Below are 24,211 nucleotides of genomic sequence, written 5' to 3'. Positions count from 1 at the left end.
GATCTGGGGTCGACCAGGAGCGAAGCGGTCAGAGTTGTGGTAAGATTTCTCGAGTCAACGTCAGCATCATTTTACTCGTTTGCAAGAGTTAGATTGCATATATGTAATCAGTCATTCGTTCGTAGCAGTATTTTCCGCAGCAAATTTGTCATACCGCAATGATGAGAAAAGAATGCTACGTTGGTTGCCCTTGCTGTTCCCTCACTCGTGCTTGCAAGCCTCATTCTGCCGAGCCCTTTCGGCGCTCCAGGTAAAGTGTTGAGATGACAGTCTCGGTCTTCGGTGTTGAACTTGTAATAGTAATCGCATAGCAACAAAGCCAAGGGTTGATGGAGGTGAGTAAGAGCTATGCCCTTGCACCTCATACAAGGAAAAAGCTAAACAGGTCTGCAGACTACATCAAGACAAAAGCTTACAAAGTAGGTGACCCAACGTCAACGTAGAGTCCAGGGTGTTCAGCTTTTTCCTAGGTTGGCGTGCTTGGTATCCCCGTCTGACATCCATGGACTGCCCACTAGTTCTGTTTCGGCGGTGAGCGGTGAGATCTTCCAGATTCGGTAGATCTATGTCGGCCCGCATGACCATAGAGAATCGACAAACGGATGCTGTATACTCGCCATTGCGATAGAGTTCGATGGACGCCTTTGGCTTCGCGATGGAGGCATGCGCGACGAAGATCTTTGCGGAGGGTGGTAGCCTGAAGAAGCAGGAGACAGATGGGCCATAAGGAGCTAGCGGCGGCTGATGTGGCGCTAGGAGAGAAGCCTCGGAACATTTCACCACCACGAACATGATGCCCTTACTACTTGCAACTCCCACAACATCCGCAGGTCGTTCCATCTAACTCCCGACCTCTTCTCGACCCTTTTGAGGCTGCTGGAGCGAGGAGATCAGTTCTGGAACTGCTCGATATAATAGCGCGCCACAAACCCAGCCTCTGGACCCGGCACGTTTCATTCTGCCCGTGCCGTAACGTGCGGACAGCCACACGTGTGGGCGGATCAGGTATGGATGTGGCGCGTGTCAACACTTAACTAATTTCGACCCGGTCGCTATCCGACACAGTGCAGGCCCCTCCCTTGAGCCTCTACACGTGGAGCGCTTTCTCGTACGATCCACCAGTCAGGCATCGCGGCAGACCTGCAAAACGTGAAACACCAACTGCACCCCTCACATTAGATTGCCTGGACATGCAGGCCTAGACACTTTTTGACCAATTCTCCGTACCGGCTTCTTCATGCACATACCGAGCATGTCGTTTCCACCATTCAGAATGCAGGTCAGCGTCGGACTGGCAATCTCACCTCTCCACGTCTAGTCCACGCCAAAGGTTTCGGGATGGTCCGCATTAGGAATCTTCAAGAGGTCTAAAAGTACCACCGGTAATATATAGGATGATGACCAGGCACTGTCTGTTTGTTTCATCCATCTATTGCTTCTTGTTTCCTCTTCCATTCGCTACCAATCACCAAGATGCGTTACTCTATCGTCACGTCGTTGCTCTCGGCTGCTACCGCCGTCTACGGCTATGCTGACCCTATGGCCTGTTCCGGTATCTGCAACAACGCTCACGACCCGGCCCTTATCCGTCGCGCCGATGGCACTTACTACCGTTTCTCTACGGGTGGTAAGATTGCTATTCACACCGCGCCTTCGATCACCGGTCCGTGGTCCTACAAGGGTGCCGCGATCCCCGCTGGTTCCAAGATCAACTTGGCTGGCAAGGACGATCTCTGGGTACGTTCTGTCACGTATACGCTTACTCGAAGACGAACTAACGAACTCAGGCTCCTGACGTGACCCTGGTCGGCGACACCTACTACCTGTACTACACTGTATCGTCTTTCGGAGTCCAGAACTCCGCCATTGGTGTTGCTACTAGCAAGGACATGAACACCTGGACCGACCTTGGTGCCACTGGCATTCAGTCGAGCGCGGGAAAGAACTACAACGCCATTGATGGTGCGCTATACTGGGATGGATCCAAGTTCGTCATGGCCTTCGGCTCCTTCTGGAACGACCTCTTCGTCCAGAACATGGCCAACCCACCCGTCAAGACAAGCTCTTCCACTGTGACCAACATCGCCTTCAAGCCCGAGGGAGAGCACGCCCAGGAAGCTCCGTTCATTGCTCTGAACGGCAACTACCACTACCTATTCTTCTCCGTTGGCAAGTGCTGCGGCTTCGATGCCAACAGGCCTGCCGCGGGCCAGGAGTACAAGATCCAAGTCTGCAGGTCTACCAGCGCCACTGGTGGCTTCAAGGACAAGAACGGTGTCGACTGCACCAAGGGTGGCGGTACCACTGTCTTGGAGTCCCACGGCTTTGTCTACGGACCCGGTGGCCAGGGTGTCTACTACGATCCTAAGGAGGGCCCTGTACTATACTACCACTACGTCGACACCCGCATTGGCTACGGCGACGGCCAGAAGAAGTTCGGTATCAACAAGATCAACTGGTCCAGTGGATGGCCTGTTGTATAAGCACTTTCCGGAAGTGTGGGCACATGCCAGGCTCAGTGTCGGCTGCTTGCTCGTCCGTTTGGACACCTTCATGTCTATACCTTTTTCTCTCTACACCTTTACATGTACCTATACTGTATATATTTGCACAATACATACATATGTGCCAACATTATCACGCTACTTGAAACGTTGTGCAGTTGCTTTTTTGGTTCAGATTGCGAGACAGCAGCTCACTGTGGGAGGTTTTGGCAAAGCCGAGCCATTAGCACCCTTACTCAAATGCCTTTTCTGACAGCAAGACCAAGAAGTAGATGAATTTATTGGCGTTTGTTGGTATTGTGCTTGCACATTAGTCCAACTACGTCGAAGGCATGAGGCTTGCGTCATCAACAGCCCAGCCACAGCCGAGCAGCCACAGCCACGCGTCCACAGCAACCTCCTAAAGCACCGCACGCACACTCGGCGTCATGCCGCAAGTTATCCACTGTTCTCTCCTCGCAAACCCTGTGTATTTTTAGATCCCACGATATACATATATCTTGTGCACCGAGGTTTATCTGCCCGGCCTCGGCAAAACCTGTCGCGATGCGCTCCATTACCACAACTCGGCATATTGCCAACCCGATCTGCAGGATCGACATACGCGTACGCATGGACTGAATTTCTCTTCAGTCATACCAAGAACTCGCACGCGCTTTCCGAAGAGCGCGTCGCGATGCCACTCGATCAACCCACGCATTTCAACCAACCCCAAATTTTCCACAGCTTCCGATACCGGCCGCTGGACCCCTCCGAGGGTGAGGATATTCGCCTCTTGTGTCTCTACCCCGGCGAATTTCACGATCCTATCCGATGCGATCTCCTCCACACGAACCTGGATGATGACATCGAATACGAGGCCCTTTCCTACACGTGGGCGTCCGAAGATGGAGACGCTAGCTTATCACAACGGATTCAATGCGCTTACTTTGGAGAGGAACACACCTCGATTCTGCCAGTAACTCTGAGCTGCGCGTCTGCGTTGCGCAGGCTAAGATCTACCTCACAAGAAAGAATGCTATGGGTCGATGCACTCGCTATTGATCAGAGCAACATGCAAGAGCGGAACCAGCAGGTCTCAATCATGGCAAGAATATACTCAGGCGCTTCGCAAGTTTTGGTCTACCTAGGAGAAGAAGATCTAGGATTTGGTTCTCGTAACCTTTGGCTAGATACCGAGAGACGACAAGTTGCGCTGCAAAAGCTATTTGCCAAGAGATGGGCCTCACGGGTATGGGTGATTCAAGAAGCAGCGCTTGCGCAAAAATTAGTGATGGTTACGGGCAACACATCATGTCCTATGGATACTAATTTGATGAGCCGCATCCGTGGCAGAGCGAAGATATCTGGATTACAGATACCCGGCCCGCTAGCCTGGGACCCACTAGTCAGTGCGCCAACGAGAGACCTACTCACAATGTTGCATATGACACGCAATTGTTCGTCGACAGACCCGAGAGACAAGATATACGGTCTTTTGGGCTTGGTCGGTGAGCGCTTGCAGAGTTTGGTGCCGATTGATTACTCACAAAGCATGGACGAGGTCATGACACGCGCAGGGGCCGCGATCATCATCTGCAGAGAAGATTTCGAGATACTATCACACGCATCGCATAGAGCGAGACCTGCTCGGCATAACTTACCTACCTGGGTACCCGACTGGACTGAGTGGACAGGCGACATAACGATACGTCCTCAATTCCAAAGCCCGAAGATTGGGCCCTGGAAATCGTTGGAGAAGTTGATGTGGAGCCGGCCTGGAGCTGCGCAGCCTCACGAGATAGACTGGGGATCAGTAGTTCATATACCCGCCAGCTGGCCGGCCAGTATCTACTCAAGACCGTCTATTGAGGTTCGTGCACACTGCCTTGCAACCATAGACAGCACCACCGTGCAAGGGGACAACGATACTCAACGATGGCAAGACGCTCAGAATTTTGGTATTGCCCTGAAGAATCTCATGGATAGTGACGCTGCACCGCGCAATTTTGATATGCAGTCGTGGCCTACACGTTATAGATGGCTCTTCGATTCCCACTTTACTCGCCTCAACCAACCCCAATCTCGTACAACAAGCGCCGGGGATCTCCATCGGATTGGATTACAACAGTTCTGCGCTGAGCTCCAAACGCTCAGCAAAGACAAACGCATCTTTCGGGCTGGCTACCTCCCCGCAGTAACGAGCCATGACTTCGAGGTGGGCGATACCGTATGGGCGATTGATGGCTGCACAGTTCCGCTTATCCTCCGAGCTGAGCACAACGTAAGGCCCAGGATGGCTGGTCGCCGAAGCTTTGTCATCGTGGGTGACTGCCACCTGTTTGCTTTGTCGCATCTCGATTGTTGGACGACAGCGGGGACAGGACTTGATCAAAGATGGGATTTTGATCCTTTTCGCCGTATGGACGCGATGGGTACGCAGTTGATCAATATATATTGATGCGTAAGCTACTGAATTCGCCGTGAGGTTCAGCCTCAGCCTGGTGTGGACGCGACGCTCACCGATTGGTTGAGCACAGCCGGTGTGATGCATGCACTATGCCACAACCCGGAACTCAGTGTCACCTAAGCGCGTGTTCACTTATAAGACTCGAGTTCCCTTTGGTCTCCAATTCCTCATATCAGTTACAAGTTTGAGCGCGCGCGCGACCCCGCACAACGCAACGTACCAGATTACAACACCATGTCGGAGTTATCATGCAAACATCTAGATGTACGCAAGTTTGACGGATTGAGGTGCTGCCTCGGTTGTGGCGAAGTTGTATTCGAGGGCTTGTCTTCAGCAGCTCTCAGTCGCATGACCATCACTACAACCCCTTACAAATACGAAAGGCTGAACTATGAACTCGGGCGCGAAATTCGACTCGTAATCCTCCTTTCAGGCCACTCTGAAGATCCACTTCGATGCGACATTGTTCATGTCAATCTGGATGATGATCCTGTATATGACGCTGTATCCTATACGTGGGCCACCGAGGACGGAGACGCGTCTCTCTGCAAGGCTGTTCGATGCGTACGAGGTGGCATTATTGCAGTCACTGCAAACTGCCATGCTGTTCTTCGACAAATGAGACGGCCTGGCGGTACACGAAAACTATGGGTTGACGCTATCTGTACGTAATGCTACCCCTTCGGAATGTAGACCAGACCTTACTGACGCAAGAGGCGTTTATAGGTATCGATCAGACGAACATAGACGAACGCAGTCATCAGGTCGGATTCATGGACTTGATCTACTCCAATGCTCGGAGTGTTCATGTCTGCATCCAGGACTCTCTACCAGCAAGCTTTTCACCGGACTATCACCGACTATTCCACTGGCTGATCAGCAGCGGAAGTAGAAGGTATGCAGACGTTGACACATCATTATCTGTCGACCTGCAGCATCTTCTATCACTGAGATACTTCGACCGAGCCTGGGTGATCCAAGAAGTAGCTTTGGCGCGAGTCGTATACCTCCACGTGAACGACCATGTTCACCCTCTCAAATCCATTCCCATGCGTCGACTAGAGTATCTTTGCCAAAAAGAAAATTTCAAGCTTCCCCCTGTTCTCGGATGGTCTGGATATCAGAAGACTGAAGCTGGAATCATCGCAAGTCTACGCGCAGGCATGAGGTCCAAGGCAACCGATGTACGCGACCGAGTTTATGCAGTCCTAAGCTTACTGGAGCCCCAAGCTAGGACCCTCATACCCGTGGATTATTCTTTGGGCATCAATTTGGTGTACGCACATGTGGTTGTTGCCATCATTGTGGTGTGTCGCAAACTCGATATACTATCATACGCTACCATAGCGTCCAGACCTGGCGAACATCAGAGTTTAAATGGACGGCGAGGCTCATCTCTGCGAATTTGTGATTTACAAGCTTTCCTAGAAATGCCAACGGTCACTAGTTCAACCCGGACTGCTCCTCTTAGTTTACCCCGGTTTGAAGGTCCCTATACTGCACCTTGGCGTGCGGATGTCGACATCAAAGTGTGCATGCCATCAGAATATAAGGATACCTCCGAGCACAGAGACAAATCGTGCGTAATCAGAACGCCCTCTGCGAGTTTGTCTGGTTTACTACCACGTTTCCACGTACGGGCACATTATCTCGATCGCTTGCTTGAAAGAGATATTGTGCTCCCTGTTCAGAGCCGCCGACATCCGCGCGAGATTGATTGGGAGATGGACGCCAATGGGGAGATGAAGAGCTTCGATCGGGACATACATCGGCTCGATGGGCCATCGAATATCCGGCGAATCTCCCACGCTCTCTTCGAGAAGTTCGCCCGCTACTTCAAAGTAAAGGAAGGGACGCCACGTGATACAGACTCTTTCCTCTTAAGTCTAGGCTACGACGTGCGGAGGTTCGTTGTCTCATCTACATGTCTTACCGTTGATGACATTGAGCGGAAGCATCCACACGTCGCAGCTGCAGATATGTTGGAATTCTTCGAGGCCTGCAAAACCTTACAGGAAGGTCACCCTGCTTTCTTCAGTCACTTCAGCGTTGGTATTGCCAGCTTTGACCGGAGAGATTCTGGAATTCTTCAACCTGGAGACGAAATCTTCGCAATCGACGGTGCACGCACTCCCTTCATACTGCGTAACACTGGCAACTTCTCGTATAGGGTAGTGAGCGAGTGTTATCTTTGGGCTGCAATGGAGCTCGATTGTTGGAATCCGGGGACCAAGAAAGGAAAATGGGGGAAGAATGTAGAAAGACCTACGGCAACTCAGACGCGCATGATCGAGATCCACTGAGTCGCCTGTTGCATCATGTTTCAGGATTAGAAATTCCATGTAATCTAATTCTCGTGTGTAGTCCTGGGCTGAATTCTCCGCGCACAACTTCCATGAAGACAGGCGGTCCATTAACAGCCCTGACGACGACATTTGACAGCTTAATTAATGCTCTGTCGTACAACCACCATCAACATGACAACACAAATTCTACACAGTCTGGTCTTCCTGCTCCCAGGTTGTCGAGTCACTGTTCGGCCTCGTTGACGGCTTTGGCGCATACTTAGGAAGGAGCGAAACCCGTCACTGCCTTGACAGCGGGTTCCGTTACGCGGAAGGGGCTGGCCCGAGGATAAGCCCTTTGAAGACGTCACCACCCGCAAGGAAGCAAGGTACGACAACGGCAGTGCAGCTAAGCTGGAGGTATCCAAGGCCGATAGTTCATGCAAAACCATTTTGCTTTTCCGGAATAATTGAGCGCAGGGCTTTGCTTCGGTTCCGATACCCTGGGTCCGGCGAGAGCGACGTCGAGAACCATCCCGAGGTCCAGAACGTCAGGCTCCATGGTGTTGAAAAATGAGGTCCGCTTAGGTTTGCTATTTCCTGCGCTATACAGTCTGACCATATCACGCAGCGGAAAACGGTAGTGCATACACTAGAGCGTGCGGGGATGCAACTAGGGGGACGTGTGGCGCAAATGTCTAAGAGGGGAAAGACAGGATAGGGAGTGGGCAGAGGTCTCGCTGCCCGAGGAAGACGGGCAAGGTATGGAAACGAGAAGGAACGGTACGCTATCGACCCGACCCTTCTTTAGTCTCGCCACGCCTGTGACGTTTGTTCTCACTGCAGAGCTACACAACTCACGCATTTTACGGTCGCGAAGCGATGACAAGTGCCTGATTACCTGGATACACGTCTACGAGACCCATCGAAACACCGCCAGCCGATGCGCAAATACATTCATGCACACCTTCAATCCGTTCATCACAGTTAAGGACGAAATGTCCGTACCAATAAAAGCAATCACGGAGCAGTGGTCCACAGTTGTTGCCAAGAACTCCAGGTCTCGGCCATACCTACCCCGTGGAGTTGTGTTGATCCAAGAGAACGTGGAACCCAAAAAGCAGCATATCAAAACTTGGACGTAGCCGAGCAGTGTTGTCAGAGGGGTAGAATCAGCTCTAGATGGGCGTCTACACTCGCGGACCTTGGTGAACGATACCACTAAGGGTTTCTTTGGCACTGTATCGTCAGTGGCTCAATACACGCGTTTTAAGCGCGATAACACACGAGCTTAGAGCTAGATGCTGTTGACTCTACACTAGTTCCCCCAGCCTCATGTATCTTGGTACCTTTCCCTAAGTCCCTTTTGCTTTTGCCCGGAGCGTACTTTCCCTAGTTGTCCCGCAAACCTGCAGCCGCAGGCCAGGAAAGTAACAGTACCCACCCGAATTAGGCGTAGGATCAAGATCAAGCGCCGGAGGATATCCAAAAACAGCAAGCGCACGTGATTATAGCAACTGTCACGTCCGAATGTGAGTATTGCCACAGGAGGTCTTGGTAGAAGTGGCTTCGAGTGACAGCGGATTTGCCGCTATGTTTGCGCTGATCGTCGACAGACCTGGATTAGTTCCGTCTCTCATGCAGACTACTGGAGACAGTAAGCTCTTCACGTAGGGGAGTTTGGTATCACAACTCCAGACCGTCACCCTAAGGTTCGCTTCGAACTGTGGCGTACTCTCTTATCATCGAGGACACCATAATCATGCGATGGACGAAGTGACATCTTGGAACGAGGCTTGCGCTTGAGACTCACGATGACCTCAACCACCTTCAGTGCCAAGTTTCGTACGTTTTACCGAAGGGCCTCTTGCATCCAGACGAGCTGGAGTGAGTTCAGCTATGCTTGGTGTAGCCTGGGCAGACATGATCTCGATCGGGGGCAGCGATAAGCCATGAGAGCAGAAGATAGAGGGAGCGCTTCACCTGAGCAGGCTGGAGTGTCTATATAAGACCTACCACCCTTCGCCCATAGCCATCATCATCATCAGAACAACTCACAGCATCACAGCTACTAAGCACCTTCCTTCTCATCATCCCATCATCTTTTACAACCCAAACCCCCTCTTCGTCCCAACACCAAGATGAAGCCCTCCACCATCCTCTCCGTCTTCACTGTGGTTGCCACTGTCTCAGCAGTGCCTACCATGGAACTTGAGCCGAGGGCAGCTCCAACATGCCCTGCTGGAAGCTTCAAGCAGATCTGCCTGCCCGGCGGACTGTTCAACATCATCAACACGCTTCTGGGCAATATCCTCGGCACTGTTCAGATTTTCGGTACCCCTTGCGGCGGCACGATCAAGTGCTGCACTACTTCCTCTGGAATCGGTTCCAAGATCAAGGTCAGCGGACTCAAATGTGTCGCTCCTACTACACCAACTACTCCGACCATTCCACCCGTGGTGTCTGCACTTCCACCTGTCATCCCACCCGTGGTTTCTGCTATCCCGCCTGTGGTGTCTGCCATTCCCCCAGTCGTCTCTGGTGTGGTCTCCGCTATTCCACCTGTCGTTTCCGCTGTCGTCCCACCAGTGGTTTCTATCGTAGCACCCGTGGTCTCCGGTGTGGCTTCAGTCGTAGCACCTGTGGTTTCAGTCGTCGCGCCTGTGGTTTCCGGCGTGGCCTCTGTCCTTCTTCCGGTGGCAACACCCATCCTTGAACCAGTAGTCTCTGCCGTGGTTCCAGTGGTGACACCCATCCTCTCCGTCGTAGTTCCAGTGGCGACACCCATCCTGAACCCAGTAGTCTCCGTCGTAGCACCAGTGGCGACACCTATCCTGAATCCAGTAGCCTCCGTCGCTGCACCAGTCGCCACCCCCATTCTTGGCCCAGTACTCTCCATCGCTGCACCAGTCGCAACACCCATCGTTCAACTTCCGGGCATTGGACTCTAGTTTCGATTTTGGAAGAATAGGAGTTCTTAAACGCAGTGGTTAAACTGCAGGATTCGATATTTGTACCGCTTTGGATCTCTTACTACACTCATTTCAGGACTATCATGGACTCGGTTCGGGGGGGTTTGCTTTCTACAGCGATGTCTACACTCCTTTTGTCTCACTCATGTACTTGGGATAGTGATATAGTATGAATAAAAAAGCGATTAGCGATCAAACAAAACCTTGGAAGCCTGTGTGCCGGTGCGAAAAGAATTGAAGCTTCGCTGGGAAGCACACGCAGCTGCAATCTATTGCACAGTCAACTCATTCAACCACCGTCCCAAATCCCTCCTTCTCCCTCATACCCCTCCCCTTCGCCTCGATCTTATCGTTCTTGACCATACCTCCCACCTTCTCCACCACCTTCCCCAGGAGAGAATCTGGCTCTGGCCCGCTCATCTCCCCCGTCTTGTTCCCATACCCTGCGCCGCCTGTAGATCCGCTGCCCATGGCTGTCCCGTTGGAATAAGGCGCTGTGTCGGAGTGGCTGCCGAAACGGAATTCAGAGGTGTCGGTGTCGGGAGTGGACGAGGAGCGTTTGTTTCCTGGGTAGGTGTTAGGGATGTTAGGCTTGTGCGTGGGGGAGCGTTTGCTTGGGGACGATGAGAAGAGGGAAGGGGAGGGTGGAATTACCGAATCCTGCGCCACCTGTTATACCTGAGCCGTGTTTTTCGTGGGGGTTATGGTATGGGGTGTGAGAGTCTACGAGACCGAGACGTGTGGTGCTGTGTTGGTCTTGGAGGTCTTCTGCGGTGTAGTCTGGAGCTGTGCGGTTTCCGTAGCCTGCCATGTTTGCTGGCGATTATGTGATAACTTTGAGTGTTTGGGTGTGAGTTCAGGTTGATATCACTCGATATCGGAAATTATGGACGGTAGGTAGTCGATTGTGTTATGTTACCACGAACACGCGGAGATCCATCGTGGACTATATATCGTTCATGCACCCTTCCTTTACTATCTGCCGTGTGCTAGCCCGAGCATAATTGGCATGTGTTAAGAAGTCAAAAAGCCTTATGAGGTCACCTTGCTGGGGGAGGCGTAGATCATGCGATCAGAAGCTCTATAAGAGGGTGGAAGACCCGGCCAAGGTGTGCTTGGTATTCCTTGTAGTACGCTAAGTTCCGCTTATGTGGGTCGAAAGAGATAGTGGCTAAACTGGATCCTACGTGAGCTGTCGATGCTATGCAAGTTTGCGATACCGGGGTCGCTTTTGATAGATCCTTGGATACTTTCGAATCGCATGAGTCGTCGGCCTCAGCTTCACCATGGTTCCTTTTTCACACTTTAAATGCGTGGTCGGGACTTGTAGGTCGGCACTCATTGGATCGATTTGTTGTAAAGATTGAGGCCAGAGATAAAGCTGACATCCCGAATTGGTGGTCGTCGCCGCTGATCCATGATAGCGATAAGAGTCCCGCTAGGTGCTGTTCCGTCACTGGCTACTCCGTGTCCGCCAAGATCTGGGGTATCCCACACTCCCTAAAGCCCATCTGAAAGATCCAGAACCTGTACGCCAAGGTGTCTAACGCCAGCAGTGCAATGCATGATAATCGAGAATCGGAAAGGACGAATAGCTGAAGGTAATGACCTCATCGGATATATTTGGACTGTCGCGTGGTGTTAGAACTATACTGGAGGCTCAGTCAAGGGGCACATACCATGAATTTCTTGTGGAAGTCGGACCGCAGCATGTCGTTGATGAATTCCTTCTTCTTGTTCCTGTCTTCGGTACCTCGTGCTTGGTTCTTGAACACGACATCGTCGTCCCATCGTCGCTTCATGGTGAAGTCTTTCGCGTTGAGCAGGGGGTTGCCTCGGGCGACATCGATTTCGCGTTGTTGCTCCTCTTCTGCGGCGCGTTCTGCCTCCTCCTTGGCTTTGGCTGCGGCGCGCTCCTTCTTGATCTTCTCCAGCTCGCGCATGAGGGCTGCGGTTTCATCCTCTTCGTCTTCGTCGCTGGGACACCATTAGTCAATGAATTGGGTAATAATACACCTTCGCACTTACTCGTCGTCGCTGCTCTCGCTCTCACTACTGCTGTCGTCGGCGTCCACGTCTCTGAACTTTTCCAAGACTTCTATGCGCCGCCGTTTTTGAGCTGCTTCATCCTCTTCCCCCTCTTCGGCTGCCGGCACAGCATCGATCTGACGCTTGTGCGCATTGCCAGACTCAGCTGCTGCCTCCGGCTCGACGTAGGTGCCGTTCTTCTTCGCAATGTGACGCGCCTCGGCCTCGAGAAGTTCAGCGCGAAGATCGCGCTGTATGTCGGCATCGCCGCCCTGTCCGGGCTGTCGATGCTTCAGTGTCGTGTGTGCAGGGAGTAGTCGCTGATGGTAGGCGGGTCCGCGCTGGGCTTCTTTACCGCGCGCGGGATCGAACGTCGGTCTATGGGCGGTCGTCATTGTATCGTTCTATTATTTTGCGATGGTACGATGGGCTGGCACGGGTTTCGGAAGTCTTGCGCGTGGTTGACGTGGTGAGTAGGTGATGTGTAGAAGAATTGGTGCACAGAAGCTTGAACTCGTAAATCGCGCTAGAGGGCCGGCGATTACAATTCCCCGCCGCCGCATTTTCTATGGCTGTTACAACATCTACCATTTCACCAACAACCTCACGCATTTGCTGCAGAAGGTCAAGATGCCTCGAGAAGCTGAGATATCGCTTAATGAGCGCGAGTTCATCAAGCAAGCGCTGCAGGAACAGATACGAATTGACCGACGCGCATTCGACGCCTTCCGCCCACTCGAGCTCACTTTTGGAGAAGAGTATGGCGTCGCAGATGTTCAGTTAGGCAAGACAAGGTACATTAGTTACCGGGAGGCCATATGCGCAAGCTAACACTTCTCAGGGTGATTGCGCGCATATCAGTAGACGTGACGACACCACTACCAGAGCGCAAGTTTGATGGCATTTTTCAAATAGTCACGGAGTTCTCTCCAATGGCTTCTCCAGCCTTCGAGGTTGGTCGGTATGTTCTTCTAGATACCTACCAGACCTTTGGTATATCTGACTGAAAAATTAGTCCTACAGATGCCGAAGTCATCCTCTCGCGCATCCTCGAGAAAGCCATTCGTCGCTCCAACGCTCTTGACACCGAATCGCTTTGCATCATCGCTGGCTTAAAGTGCTTCGCTCTCCGCGCCGACGTACACATCATCGACCATGACGGCGGGCTGATCGACGCATCGTGCATAGCCGTCATGGCTGCGTTACAACACTTCCGAAGACCAGACGTACAAGTAGAAGGCGAGAAGGCGACCATTCTCAGTGTGCGCGAGCGCGAACCCATCCCATTGTCGATCCTACACCAGCCGCTCTGTGTTACATTTTCATACTTTGAGGGAGAGATATTTTTGGTGGATGCAAACTTGGCTGAAGAGCAAGTCAGGCAGGGAGAAGTCATTCTCACAATGAACAAGCACGGCGAACTGTGTCAAATTGCGAAGTACGGAGGAGCGACAATAAACCCGCTGGCTCTGCTGAATTGCACAAACGTTGCTCTGCAGAAGGTCAAGGAGATGAACGCATTCATCCAAAAAAGGCTTGACGAAGACGCCAAAGAAAGGGATGCCGGAGGACTAATGGCAGAGCTCAGCGCTGAGAATGCCAGGTGAGACCTCGCACGAGGCAGAATTACCTTACAAAAGACGACACGTCTGGCCAACAGCCAGTCTGCGATGCTTCCAAATACTCGCATCTTGGGCGCCGCTCAAGTTCGTCCGAGCATTCCATCTAAAAGGAAAGTTTCTAGAACAGGACGCGACGCGAGCCCACTGATGATGTGGGTCGGTGGTCGGCGGTCCCTGGAAACGCTACTGGGAACACCGAAGACCAAATCGCGAGATGCGAATTTAGAAGTAGCATGCGAATGTGGCTACGGATCGAGAGTTCATGTCAGGATGATGATCTATGTACAGCCGTGTAAATCAATTCATTATGAACTCTATTTGTTCACTTGCATCTCGATCTGCAATCGCGAAGTGTGCTCCCATCTTCAAACCCAAAGTTCTAGATTTTGGAGTTCACAAAGCGGTGACGTAGCTGACAAAGCCCGACCGCGTCGCGCGACGCCTCGGCTCACGCTCCCTGCATTTACACGCGACACACCAACACCTTGATCGAATGACATCTCCACACGCTCATTACGAGCGGACAAAATGTTATCCTTCATGCCGATTAAGACTTTTGCAATGATATATAGCTAAGATCCCGCATCATGGCTGCTACATTGCAGTTTCAAAGTCGCTTCACTCAATCTTGAACATTGCGTCATCAAGGGTCTCGCCGCATTACGTCTTCTATCTTTGATACCAAGCATCCGGCGCATCCTCACAACATCTCTTCTCTCCACACTGAGTTACTTCACCCAGATTCTCTACAATTCATATAGCTCAGCATGTCGTCGAAACTCGTACCCTCCGACCCCGCCAGCGTTATGGTGATTCGTGACGTTGTTCCGCGCGTAATCACCACTCTATCGGTCCCATTCTGGAGATTTGGTCGCGTGAAGATTGGCGGAAGAGGAACGATTGGTATGCTGTGCCCAACGAACACTTCACATGCAACTGCTAACGCGCAATAACAGTGCGCCTCGAATCCGGTTCTCTCGCCGTCTTCTCTCCCGTCGCATTGACCGAGGATGTCAAGCAGAAAGTATCCGAGATGGGCGAAGTAAAATACATCGCCGCCCTGGACGCAGAAGTACGTATCAGCCCACAAGAACACCTGCGACCGTTATTAACACTATACGTAACAGCACCACATCTTCCTCGGCCCCTGGCACAAAGAATACCCCAACGCGCAAGTCATGGGCCCCGACGTCCTCCCCGAAAAGCGCGCAAAGCAAAACGACGAAAACGTCCCCTTCTCGATCCTCTTCAGCGCCGACAAACGCGTCGAGACCATCTCCCCCGAATTCGACGCAGAGTTTGATTGGGAATACGTCCCCTCGCACGTCAACAAGGAACTCGTTTTCCACCACCGTCCCACTCGCACTCTCATACAGGCTGATCTCATGTTCAACCTGCCTGCTACCGAGCAGTTCAGCAAGACGGGGGTTGACCCGAATAGCGGCATCTTGACCAAGATCTTTGTGGCGCTGCAGAGTACAAAGGGTGATGCGAAGTGGCAACAGAGGACTATTTGGTATGGAACTAGTGCTAGTGATAGGAAGGGCTTCTCGGCTAGTATGGAGAGGATCAACAAGTGGGGGTTCAACAGGATTATCCCTTGCCATGGCGATGTGATGGAGGGAGATGGCAAAGGCATCTTTGAGAAGGTCATGAGGTGGCATTTGGATGCTGCCGCGCAGGGCAAGAAGAGTACCTGAGTGTGTTGACAGAGATGATGGGGCGTTTGGGGTGGTGCAAAAGCGAGATGTGTACATCGAAGAAAAGCGTGGAGTTGAGGTGGGTGGACGATGATACCAGTGGATGAGGGGTTGCTCTTTCTTCATATGTACTAACAACATAATTATATCCTTCATCCTTGCCAGCAAGAATACTTCATGAATAGTCGTATTATTTACTTCCTACCCACCCAATTCGCCATCTCAATATCGTCAGCGAAGTTCTGCTTCCTGACGTCTCTTCCGTCGTAGCCACCCTTCATCTTCTCCTTCTGGCCAGTCCAGATCGACGCAATACCAGCCAAAGTATAAGGGTTCTTATCAAACCTTGCCGCCGGTGCCGGAGGCTGGACCACTACAGGCGGCGTTTGCTGGACCGTATCTTGATACCCACCCGCCGTATCCCCAGGCTGCTCGAAGAGGATGTCCTCACTATACCCCGGATACCCATACGGCGAAGCTTCCGGCTCTTTCTCTACATTAGGATGATGATGTGGATGCGGATGCTGAAAATGTAGGTGCGGAACATGAACATTCGGATGAATGACATGATCCATGACCCCCATAACCGCCTCTTTAGCCCCATGTGCCTCCCCATTCTTCCCTTCTCCCTCCCTCACCTTATTCGGATCCTCATACCCCCTCCCTCCCTTCTTCCTCTCCATACCCTTGCGAAACTTGCCGTACCTTACCGCTTTGGACATGTAATACGCAATACCCAGGCCCACGCCTAATAAACCTACAACAGGCGCACATGTCATAAGTAGCCAGGCTACATGCAGCAAGAGGTCATTAAGCCAGAGTTTCTTCTTCGACGTCTTGTATTCTGTGTCTGAGAGATGTGCAACGAACCAGGGGATGTGGTAGACGAGCGATTTTTCGAGGAGGGCGAGGGTGAGCGTGGTTTGTATTGTGAGGAGGGAGAGGCATGCTACGCGTGACCAGTGGGCTACGAGGGGTTTGTTGATCGGGCGTAATTTGAAGGCTGTCCAGTGTTTTGTGTAGTGTGCGAGGGCGCGCTCGTGGAGGTCTGGTGATGGGGGTGGTTTCGGTTCTTCTTCTTCCTCGTCCGCTGGCAGGCCTTGCAGCCTTTCTCTCTCTTGGTCTGCGTTCTTTTCCTGTGGCTTTTCGTTCTTGGTGAAGTAGAGGAGGCTTATTGGGGCGCGCCATAGGATGAAGAAGGGGAGGACGATGGCGAAGAGGACAAGGCTGATGAGGATCTGTACAGTGATGGTGAGGGCGTTGATCAGCCGGTCAGGCTGCATGATGGTAGGCGATCGTATTCGGAGGTAGCTGCCAGAGTTCTGGACATATTGGGTGTTGCAAGATGTAGGGATATCTCAGCGAGTAGCATGGGCGCGTGAAGGCTACTTGTGATGAAGTTGGAAAGGAACTTCGTGGAAGACAACTGGTGAAGCAGGAGAGCTGTCTTCACGATGCTGTACCATGTGACGTGCCCCATCAGTACGTTATTCTATACTCTGGTGGTACATATTTCAGGCCTAGCCCTTCAAAGACCTTCTTCTCAGCATCTTCGGGCGTACCCTCGACTCCATCGGGCCCTTCCAGCATTATGGCTTCGCCGTTACTTCGACTTCGGATACCGCTGCTATCGAACTTCCAGCCTTTGATGGCTTTCGCATACCGCCTCAGATCACGCTGAAAGGTGGTACCGCCACTCCAACCCAAGACTGCGCAACCAACTGACCGCCAAGGTGCAATGATGATGTCAACTCGGCGGTGGATAGCAGGGTTCTTCGCTCTTGGATCCTCCGCAAGATCCTCCTCACGAGTAGGCCACGCTGGATCTTGCCACACAACGAGGGCTTTGTCAAGCGTATCAAAGCCCGCGCCGGCTCCCTTGGCAGATCGAAGAGGTAGCGCATGTTGACCACGATTAGTGTTCTTCAAGCTCATTGTAAGAGTGTGAGTAATCCACTCAAATTCCTCCAATGACTCAACAATCTCTCGGACCAAGCCCGCTGTACTCTCTAGCTCCGGGTGCGACACGATCAAGTCCACGTCGCCAGAGTCTGTCTTGCCACGTCTGTACCCGCCCACAATCGTGACAGTAATGCGTTCGTCGCGAAGCTTCACAGCGTGTTCGCGAACAACAGCGGCAATTTGCTCAACTTCAGGGCGCGGAATAGAGATCAAGAATTCGTCATAGTACTTGACGCCGATTTGCTGCACTCGGTCCAGGTCGTTCCAGCCAAACTCGATGATATCATCCAATTCAGTCCAGTGGTTGTTGTAATAGAATTGGCGTGCGGTCTTGGCTCCAACGCCCCAAATGTTGTAGAAGGAACGCAAGACTTTCATTGATTCGTCGGCCTCGAAATCTTCGACTGCTTGAATCTTGCCAGTGTTCTTCCACTCTACAAAAAGAACTTCAGTTTTCTCGTCACAACCCGGTAGCTGAGCGATCTCTCGGGGGTGACTAAGTCTGTACGGATATGCAGCGATAGAAGCGATAATGGTTGAGTAAGCACGAACACCTATGTCGTCGTCGATCAAAGTTCGAGCAGTCCTTATCTTCCTGAGCTGGTCGAGGAAGTCTTCATTGGGTCCGTTACCAGGTGTGAAGCGCTGACATGAGTACTTGACGCCTTTCTTCACCCATTCGGGTGCTGCAGGAACATCACTGTCCTCGCCTTCGTACTCACTGGTCGTTTGCTGCAGTAGATGTGCAGCTTGTGAAACATACGAGTGACCGACAGGCTGGGAAGAGCGGGCGAAAGCCTTTCCATCGAAGCGATTAGAAGTGTGATTTCCGAATCTTTGCGGCTGATAAGTGCTTTTCCTCGTGGTCGTCTTCATGTCTAGTTTCGCGCGATCTAAGATGTCTTGCACCGGATGTGGTCGTGTTGCCAAGAGTGTCTGAGATGCCGGCGCTACTTTTGTGTGCGCGCCGAAAATGTCTTTGATAGACTTCTTATTCAATGATTTAGGCCGTTTCATGACTTTACCCGTGTAGACCAAGTTGTCTCCCAATGGAAGTAGATGACCTGCAGTTACACAAGCTTCTACCCAGTCGAACTTGATAACCCAGATGGTATCGTGAGACGAATCCTCGAACAGTAGCGGAACCTGTGAGCCATTGTCGGATCTCGAGGGGGACGAGAGAGGAACGTGGTGCTGCTCAGTCTCAGAGCCGATGCCAGCCTCTTCCTCAGTGGTAGAGTCTCCCTCGTCCGCAGATAACCGACCTGACGTTTTACCAATCCTTCGCCTCTTGTTGGAGCGATCCTGTGCCTTCACAGGACTAGCTGGCCGTTTCGGCGTGACAATCTCCTGAACAACCAGCTTTCGAGCCCTCAATTCGAACTCGGCCCTTCTCTTTGTACCCACCTTCCCAACAAAGACCTTTGCCCTGGAGACATCGGTAGTAAGCGGTGCGTCGTACTGGCGCAACGTTTCCTTGAGCAACTTCACTTCCTCGTCCTTCAGATGCGCAGTGAAGATTGCAATTGGCGGGAGTCTGCTGAGGTCGAGGGCCTGTGCGGATATCGTGGATGTTGGTGATAGCGATCCTGGGCGTATTGTCTGGGAAGAGTGTCCATGATCGTCCATATCGGGGTATTTTATGCTGAACCGATTCCTCCAAGCAGGGGTTGTCAAGACGTGTCCAAGAGACGCGTTCTGTGCCTTCGGCTGTCTAGTTGAGATGTCCAGGTGATCATTGTTTGAATAGCCAAAATAAGCGCAATGTTATGTGATGTCTAGGTAACTGTCCAAGTGAGTATACCTAGGTACAGTCTTCCCAACGCCGCGCGACGGTGATGACGTCCGCGTGATGTGGAGGCTGGGAGTGTTTGCTCTGTTTGCCTTCGATCGCTCTTGCACGCCTATGCGTCGAGTAGCGCCACGCTAGTGTTAGCGCCCGCGTTTTGACGCGCAATCCATCTGCTACATTCGTTTCATCATGTCCAGTCCAACGTCTTCCAGGCTAAATCTCCGGAATCCTCCATTTCAACCGCCCGGCGTGCCTGTATCAGACTTGACATCCGCAGACAACTTGGCATGACGGTGGCGTCCCAGGAATCATGCGAGTCGAAACAGCACGCCTAGCCGCAAAGCCGGCGATCGAAACACACTGATCTAGATCTAGAAGTTGGGGAAACATCAGCCGAGTAGTCAAGGCTACAGGCTGGGGGCGCTGATGCACGTCTGGCTCCCCTCAACGGATCTCTGGTTCCTTCCAACTACATCGGGCAGGTCCTTCAGGCGTACTGGGCCCCAGCGTCTCGAAGTTATGCAATGGTTCGATGAATCCGCACCAGCGTGTTCAATGCGGTCACAACTGCGCCAACACCACGGGCTAAAGATTGCGCGAACATCCCCTCCCTGCCGTTGATCGTTTCTCTTGGTGCGCGGACCGCTGTTTCGGAATAATTGACAGGCAGACGTAACCTCTGTCAGCCCTTGCACCTACCGGTTGGTGGATATATAGTGAGCTTGTCTGGATAAGCTGCGGGTGATGATGCACTTTGGACGAACCGGTCTTCGTTCGCTACTACCCCGGCCGTTCTTGCAGCGGATATACATGTGGATCGCCACTCATTAACGTGCTTTATCTGTTCTTGTTGCACACTTACTCGGGCCTTCGATATTCTTTTCTTCATTCATTTCGCTACTTTTGACAAGAGCGCTGGTCTCCAAGGGTAGCTAGACTACGCCCATTCAGCTTTGACAGCAACCCATTTCGATCTCATTGAACATCTACACCACCAATCGGACATTCTCTCGTTTACCACACCAAAAATGCGCTCCTTCATTATCATGGCCATCGTGGCCCTGTTCGCTTTCGCGTCTGCCATGCCCATATCGCCTTCGGCGCCCCGCCTCCAGAAGCGAGCTGAACAGTATCGCCTTCAAGGACTGCGAGAGGTATGTTGCGCATGTCATCGAATATGAAAAGGATATGATGACTGACTGTCATAGTTTGAAATCGCCGAACGTCTCTCATCTTCCGCATCATCAGAGGTTGACCCATGGCGCATTCGATTAAACCACAAATTCCATGCCCTCTTTGATCCAACACCAACCGACGAAGAAGCCTCTTATGACGACGACCAAGAGGACTTTTCTGGAGACGTAGCACCGGGATCTGTGGAAGCGCCGCAAGTCCTCCCCAAGGCTTCAGAGGAAGACAGTCTCTTCGACCGTCTGTGCGCCATGTTCCACCGCGCGGAGAGCAGCTTGGGGTACGAAGGCAAGGAGCTTGATGTGCGTCGACCTGGAGGTGTGAGGGACTGGAAGCGATCTTATGGAGGTTTCCGACGATAGAGTGCAATCTAACCTTTCATCACTTCACCCCATGAAATCCTGAACGAGACAACTGGTATATTTCTAACTGCATCCGTGATGATCCCAAAGCCTATAGCCCACCTACCCAAATAATGTTCGCGCCCGCTGAGTTAAGTAATAATCCAAAACAATGCCGCCAATCCTCAAGCGCCTGACTAGTTACCCAAAAGACGTGTCGATGATTAGACACCCATGGTGAAATCATGTTCTATACCTGGAGTCACACTGTGGGCTGTTAGAAGGTGCTCATTTGTGCAACACGGAGTAAACTTACCTGGCCATGAACTTCAAGAAGACGACAAGATACTGGTCCACGCGGATAGCTACCTCCTCGTCGCCGCCCTCACCGAGAACCTCCCAGTCGTCCTTGCCCTCATCGCCGTCCTTGTTCTTCGCTTGCTCAGTAAGCTTGAGCAGCCGTGTATCATCGACAAGCGCCTCCATACCGCTGTCGAGCTTGCTGACATCCTTGCCGGCTTTAAGCTTAGCGAGTCGCAGCTTCAGAGCAGCGTCGGCGCGGTCAAGGAGGACTTTCATGACGGATGCATGTTTGCACGGATGTACTGAGGCGGTCTTGAGAGGGTTCTCAAAGAAAGGGAAGTCCTCGATGGTGACGGTCTTGTCCTTGTAGTCTCCGACAATGTCCTCCATCATTTCTTGCGGTTTGAGCGGAACGGACGTGGAGCCGTAGCCCGAGAGATACAATCGCGGTGTTCGGTAGTGGGCGGAGTATGTGATGTAGAGGGTGTATGTCCGGAGGGGCCTGTTGGGTGTCAGTCAGTCTGTACAGCGCTGGCAGCAGGCGGGCACACTTACGCCTTTGTATTTGAGTCGGCCTTGGGGTCTCTTATGATGGCCTCCTCGTCGTCTTCGATATCCTCCATGTCGGGTATCTCGTCATCCTCCTCTGCCGCGCCTAGGTTGCCGCTCTCGTCGACCGTCCGCACGTCGCGCACCTTGGCCTCCTGGCTTGCAGCCATGCCTCCGGTCCTGAGCCAGCCGTCGTCGTCGGTCGCGCCTTCCCCAGCAGCGAAGCCGTCCCTCACTATGGTCTCATCTTGGCCCGCCTCCCCCGCAAAGTTGTCGTCGAGCCGTCGGTGGCAGGGCACGCCGCGCGTTACCAGGAACTGCTTTCCTTCCGGCAGGTACGACACGCGCTTTGCAGGCGATGACGCGTCGGCCCACTGCCATGAGGGGAACTTGAAGACGAGGAAGTCGCCAGCGAGGACAAACTCCTCGGGCGTGATCTGACCCGTCTCGCGGAAGGTCGATGTGTGGCTGATGGCGGCGGTCCGCTCCCGGAACGTGTCGATGTACGACCTGACAAAGTTGTAGGCCATGTTGGTTGCTCGTGGTTGGTCTGATTTGCGTGCGGAGTTCGAGGCCGTGGTTGAGCGGGTAGCGATGTTGTGTCGTGTATCTGTACGGTACTTGGAGGGGCGCGGGGTGGAGGCTGCCTTGCGCCGCATCGGTCCCGCGCAGCCTCCACCATCGTCCCAAGCCGACGCTCCTCACCCCCACTTGTCAGCCGACAACACCCAACATTCATCACCGTCATCCGCCGCCTGCCTTCACAACACTTCATCACGCTTCGATTTCACATGACGATAGCGCACTCAGGGTCCGAGACTGTCACGCACCTTCGGCGTGACACAGTGGCGCAGAGCTGTCTAGCGCTTGAACTATCCATGGATACGCTGCATGTGTAACAGAGACCAGCCCTTGAAGCCTCATCAAGTATGACATCAGTCATTGCAGCATGCTGCTTCCCGCCTACATGCAATAGGTTCGGAGCTCACACCGTGTCTCGATACAGCTGCGCTCGGAGAGCCCTACTAATTCATAGTCATCCGGAGGGTGCGTGCACTTCGACTGTCGATATTCGTAGTACCGTCTGCAGGTATCCCTAAGATTGGTATCTAATTCCGCATACAAATCGGTATGCTACCTGCGCAGGCGAAACTCGTTTGCGTTGACCTACTGCCTTGAGCTGTGGAGATACACAGAAACACAGACAGGTGTCAGGACGCCCACGCTCGTGTGCGAGCGTCTGGAACTCGTAACACTCATGACAGATATCGTTACGAAATTTGGCAGTGCCAGATGTAGTCGACGGAGCAACAAGGCAAAACCTTGTCGCAGCGCAGCAAGACACGCCCTCGATTCGGTTATGTTACCTCTTGAGCGACAACTCCATGACCAAGCGCGCTCGTGTTACCCAACATCGACAGGTTGCCTAGCTTTAGGCTCGTTCTTCGACAGGGGGCGTTAGTGTCGACACTGAAGGGCGTGCTCCATGTCTGCGTACTGTCGTACGCCGTTGCCTGAATGCAACGGAAGATCCCCCTGGCATTCCCTCTAGCCTCGAATCTAGGGCTAACTTGAACGTCATAGCTCTCCTAGATGGGCCCTTCTAACAGATACGTACGACTGTTCGTTTTCTGAGTTATCAATTTATCGAGCTGAAGTAAATCGATGCCACAATGCTTCATAGGTAAATGTTGTCCAGAAACGATCAGTACGGAATTACAAGGCAAAGAAAATGGACCACATGCTCACCCAAGCCCTTCTAACCCCGTCCGGCGCTCACCGCATTCATTTGCTTCGAACGCACCCTTTTCGACCTCGAAACATACGACAAATCCTTGTCTGCTACCAAATGTTGCATGGGCTCTCATAGTCATTTCTCTCTTTGGTGCAACTTCAAAGTGAGTTCACAGTGTCTTTGCTATGAGGCTAGTGGCTCATGCACATGAACGTAGGTTTTGATAGACTACGACATGAATACCAACTGACAAATCCATTAAGGTTCAGTTGATGTACGGCAACCCACAGCCGGTTCACAGTCAACCCTGAACAGCCCCACATGTTCACATACGAGCTCGGGCTGCAGAAAGCGTATCCTTACCGACGTGGCGATCAGATCAGTGCTCAACAGCCGCTATAGCCATTGGGAATTCCAGCATGTGTAACGAATCTACCCGCGACTTCCGCTTATGGCAGATTGTACCCATCGTAGCAACGGCTGGGTGCCTTTGCACGTTTGGGAGAAATCATTGAACCACGCTCATTCCAAATGCAAAGTCAAGCACGCGGGAACATCTAAAGAGCTTCGTACCATATCGCAGACTGTCCATACATGTCGCATCGATTGGAAACCAAGACCATGGGAAGTACTATCGGCCGGCAGTGCTCGTATGTCTGTACCACTGAGTCACCAAAGTAACAGTGACCGATACATTACCCTCAAAAGAAATATGCTCTCAAAGAGACGGAATGGTCACAGCGGCAAAATACCCACAAATCTTCAAGCCAAAAGGCTG

The 24,211-nt window shown here is 52.4% G+C and overlaps 9 protein-coding genes across 9 annotated transcripts; 4 read left to right on the top strand and 5 right to left on the bottom strand.

The window, feature by feature from the left end:
- Positions 1-1,473: 1,473 nt before the first annotated feature.
- Positions 1,474-2,483, top strand: J4E83_000569 (uncharacterized protein; the record flags this gene model as incomplete). Its single annotated transcript, XM_049327530.1, has 2 exons — positions 1,474-1,737; positions 1,788-2,483. The coding sequence occupies 2 exons, from the start codon at positions 1,474-1,476 to the stop codon at positions 2,481-2,483; spliced, it is 960 nt and encodes a 319-aa protein (XP_049193675.1).
- An 8,012-nt stretch (positions 2,484-10,495) lies between these two features.
- J4E83_000568 (uncharacterized protein) lies at positions 10,496-11,021 on the bottom strand (the record flags this gene model as incomplete). Its single annotated transcript, XM_049327529.1, has 2 exons — positions 10,496-10,776; positions 10,865-11,021. The coding sequence occupies 2 exons, from the start codon at positions 11,019-11,021 to the stop codon at positions 10,496-10,498; spliced, it is 438 nt and encodes a 145-aa protein (XP_049193674.1).
- Positions 11,022-11,820: 799 nt separating this feature from the next.
- CWC15 (complexed with cef1p) lies at positions 11,821-12,633 on the bottom strand (the record flags this gene model as incomplete). Its single annotated transcript, XM_049327528.1, has 3 exons — positions 11,821-11,838; positions 11,890-12,187; positions 12,239-12,633. The coding sequence occupies 3 exons, from the start codon at positions 12,631-12,633 to the stop codon at positions 11,821-11,823; spliced, it is 711 nt and encodes a 236-aa protein (XP_049193673.1).
- Positions 12,634-12,868: 235 nt separating this feature from the next.
- Positions 12,869-13,845, top strand: J4E83_000566 (uncharacterized protein; the record flags this gene model as incomplete). The annotated part of the gene is made up of 3 exons (XM_049327527.1): positions 12,869-13,032; positions 13,080-13,199; positions 13,254-13,845. 3 exons carry the CDS (start codon positions 12,869-12,871, stop codon positions 13,843-13,845), a joined length of 876 nt encoding a protein of 291 aa, XP_049193672.1.
- A 782-nt stretch (positions 13,846-14,627) lies between these two features.
- On the top strand, positions 14,628-15,560 carry J4E83_000565 (uncharacterized protein; the record flags this gene model as incomplete). The annotated part of the gene is made up of 3 exons (XM_049327526.1): positions 14,628-14,763; positions 14,817-14,932; positions 14,988-15,560. The coding sequence occupies 3 exons, from the start codon at positions 14,628-14,630 to the stop codon at positions 15,558-15,560; spliced, it is 825 nt and encodes a 274-aa protein (XP_049193671.1).
- Positions 15,561-15,754: 194 nt separating this feature from the next.
- J4E83_000564 (uncharacterized protein) lies at positions 15,755-16,843 on the bottom strand (the record flags this gene model as incomplete). Its single annotated transcript, XM_049327525.1, has 1 exon — positions 15,755-16,843. The coding sequence occupies one exon, from the start codon at positions 16,841-16,843 to the stop codon at positions 15,755-15,757; it is 1,089 nt and encodes a 362-aa protein (XP_049193670.1).
- Positions 16,844-17,039: 196 nt separating this feature from the next.
- J4E83_000563 (uncharacterized protein) lies at positions 17,040-19,151 on the bottom strand (the record flags this gene model as incomplete). The annotated part of the gene is made up of 1 exon (XM_049327524.1): positions 17,040-19,151. The coding sequence occupies one exon, from the start codon at positions 19,149-19,151 to the stop codon at positions 17,040-17,042; it is 2,112 nt and encodes a 703-aa protein (XP_049193669.1).
- A 1,191-nt stretch (positions 19,152-20,342) lies between these two features.
- On the top strand, positions 20,343-20,867 carry J4E83_000562 (uncharacterized protein; the record flags this gene model as incomplete). Its single annotated transcript, XM_049327523.1, has 2 exons — positions 20,343-20,468; positions 20,523-20,867. 2 exons carry the CDS (start codon positions 20,343-20,345, stop codon positions 20,865-20,867), a joined length of 471 nt encoding a protein of 156 aa, XP_049193668.1.
- Positions 20,868-21,070: 203 nt separating this feature from the next.
- Positions 21,071-22,228, bottom strand: ATG3 (E2-like enzyme; the record flags this gene model as incomplete). The annotated part of the gene is made up of 3 exons (XM_049327522.1): positions 21,071-21,113; positions 21,163-21,651; positions 21,705-22,228. The coding sequence occupies 3 exons, from the start codon at positions 22,226-22,228 to the stop codon at positions 21,071-21,073; spliced, it is 1,056 nt and encodes a 351-aa protein (XP_049193667.1).
- Positions 22,229-24,211: the final 1,983 nt, after the last annotated feature.

Source organism: Alternaria metachromatica (assembly GCF_023757995.1).
Source record: "Alternaria metachromatica strain BMP 0045 chromosome Unknown scaffold_1, whole genome shotgun sequence".
Classification (NCBI taxonomy): Eukaryota; Fungi; Ascomycota; class Dothideomycetes; order Pleosporales; family Pleosporaceae; genus Alternaria; species Alternaria metachromatica.
The sequence above is the reverse complement of the archived record's forward strand: the minus strand, read 5'-3'. Positions and strand labels throughout refer to the sequence as shown.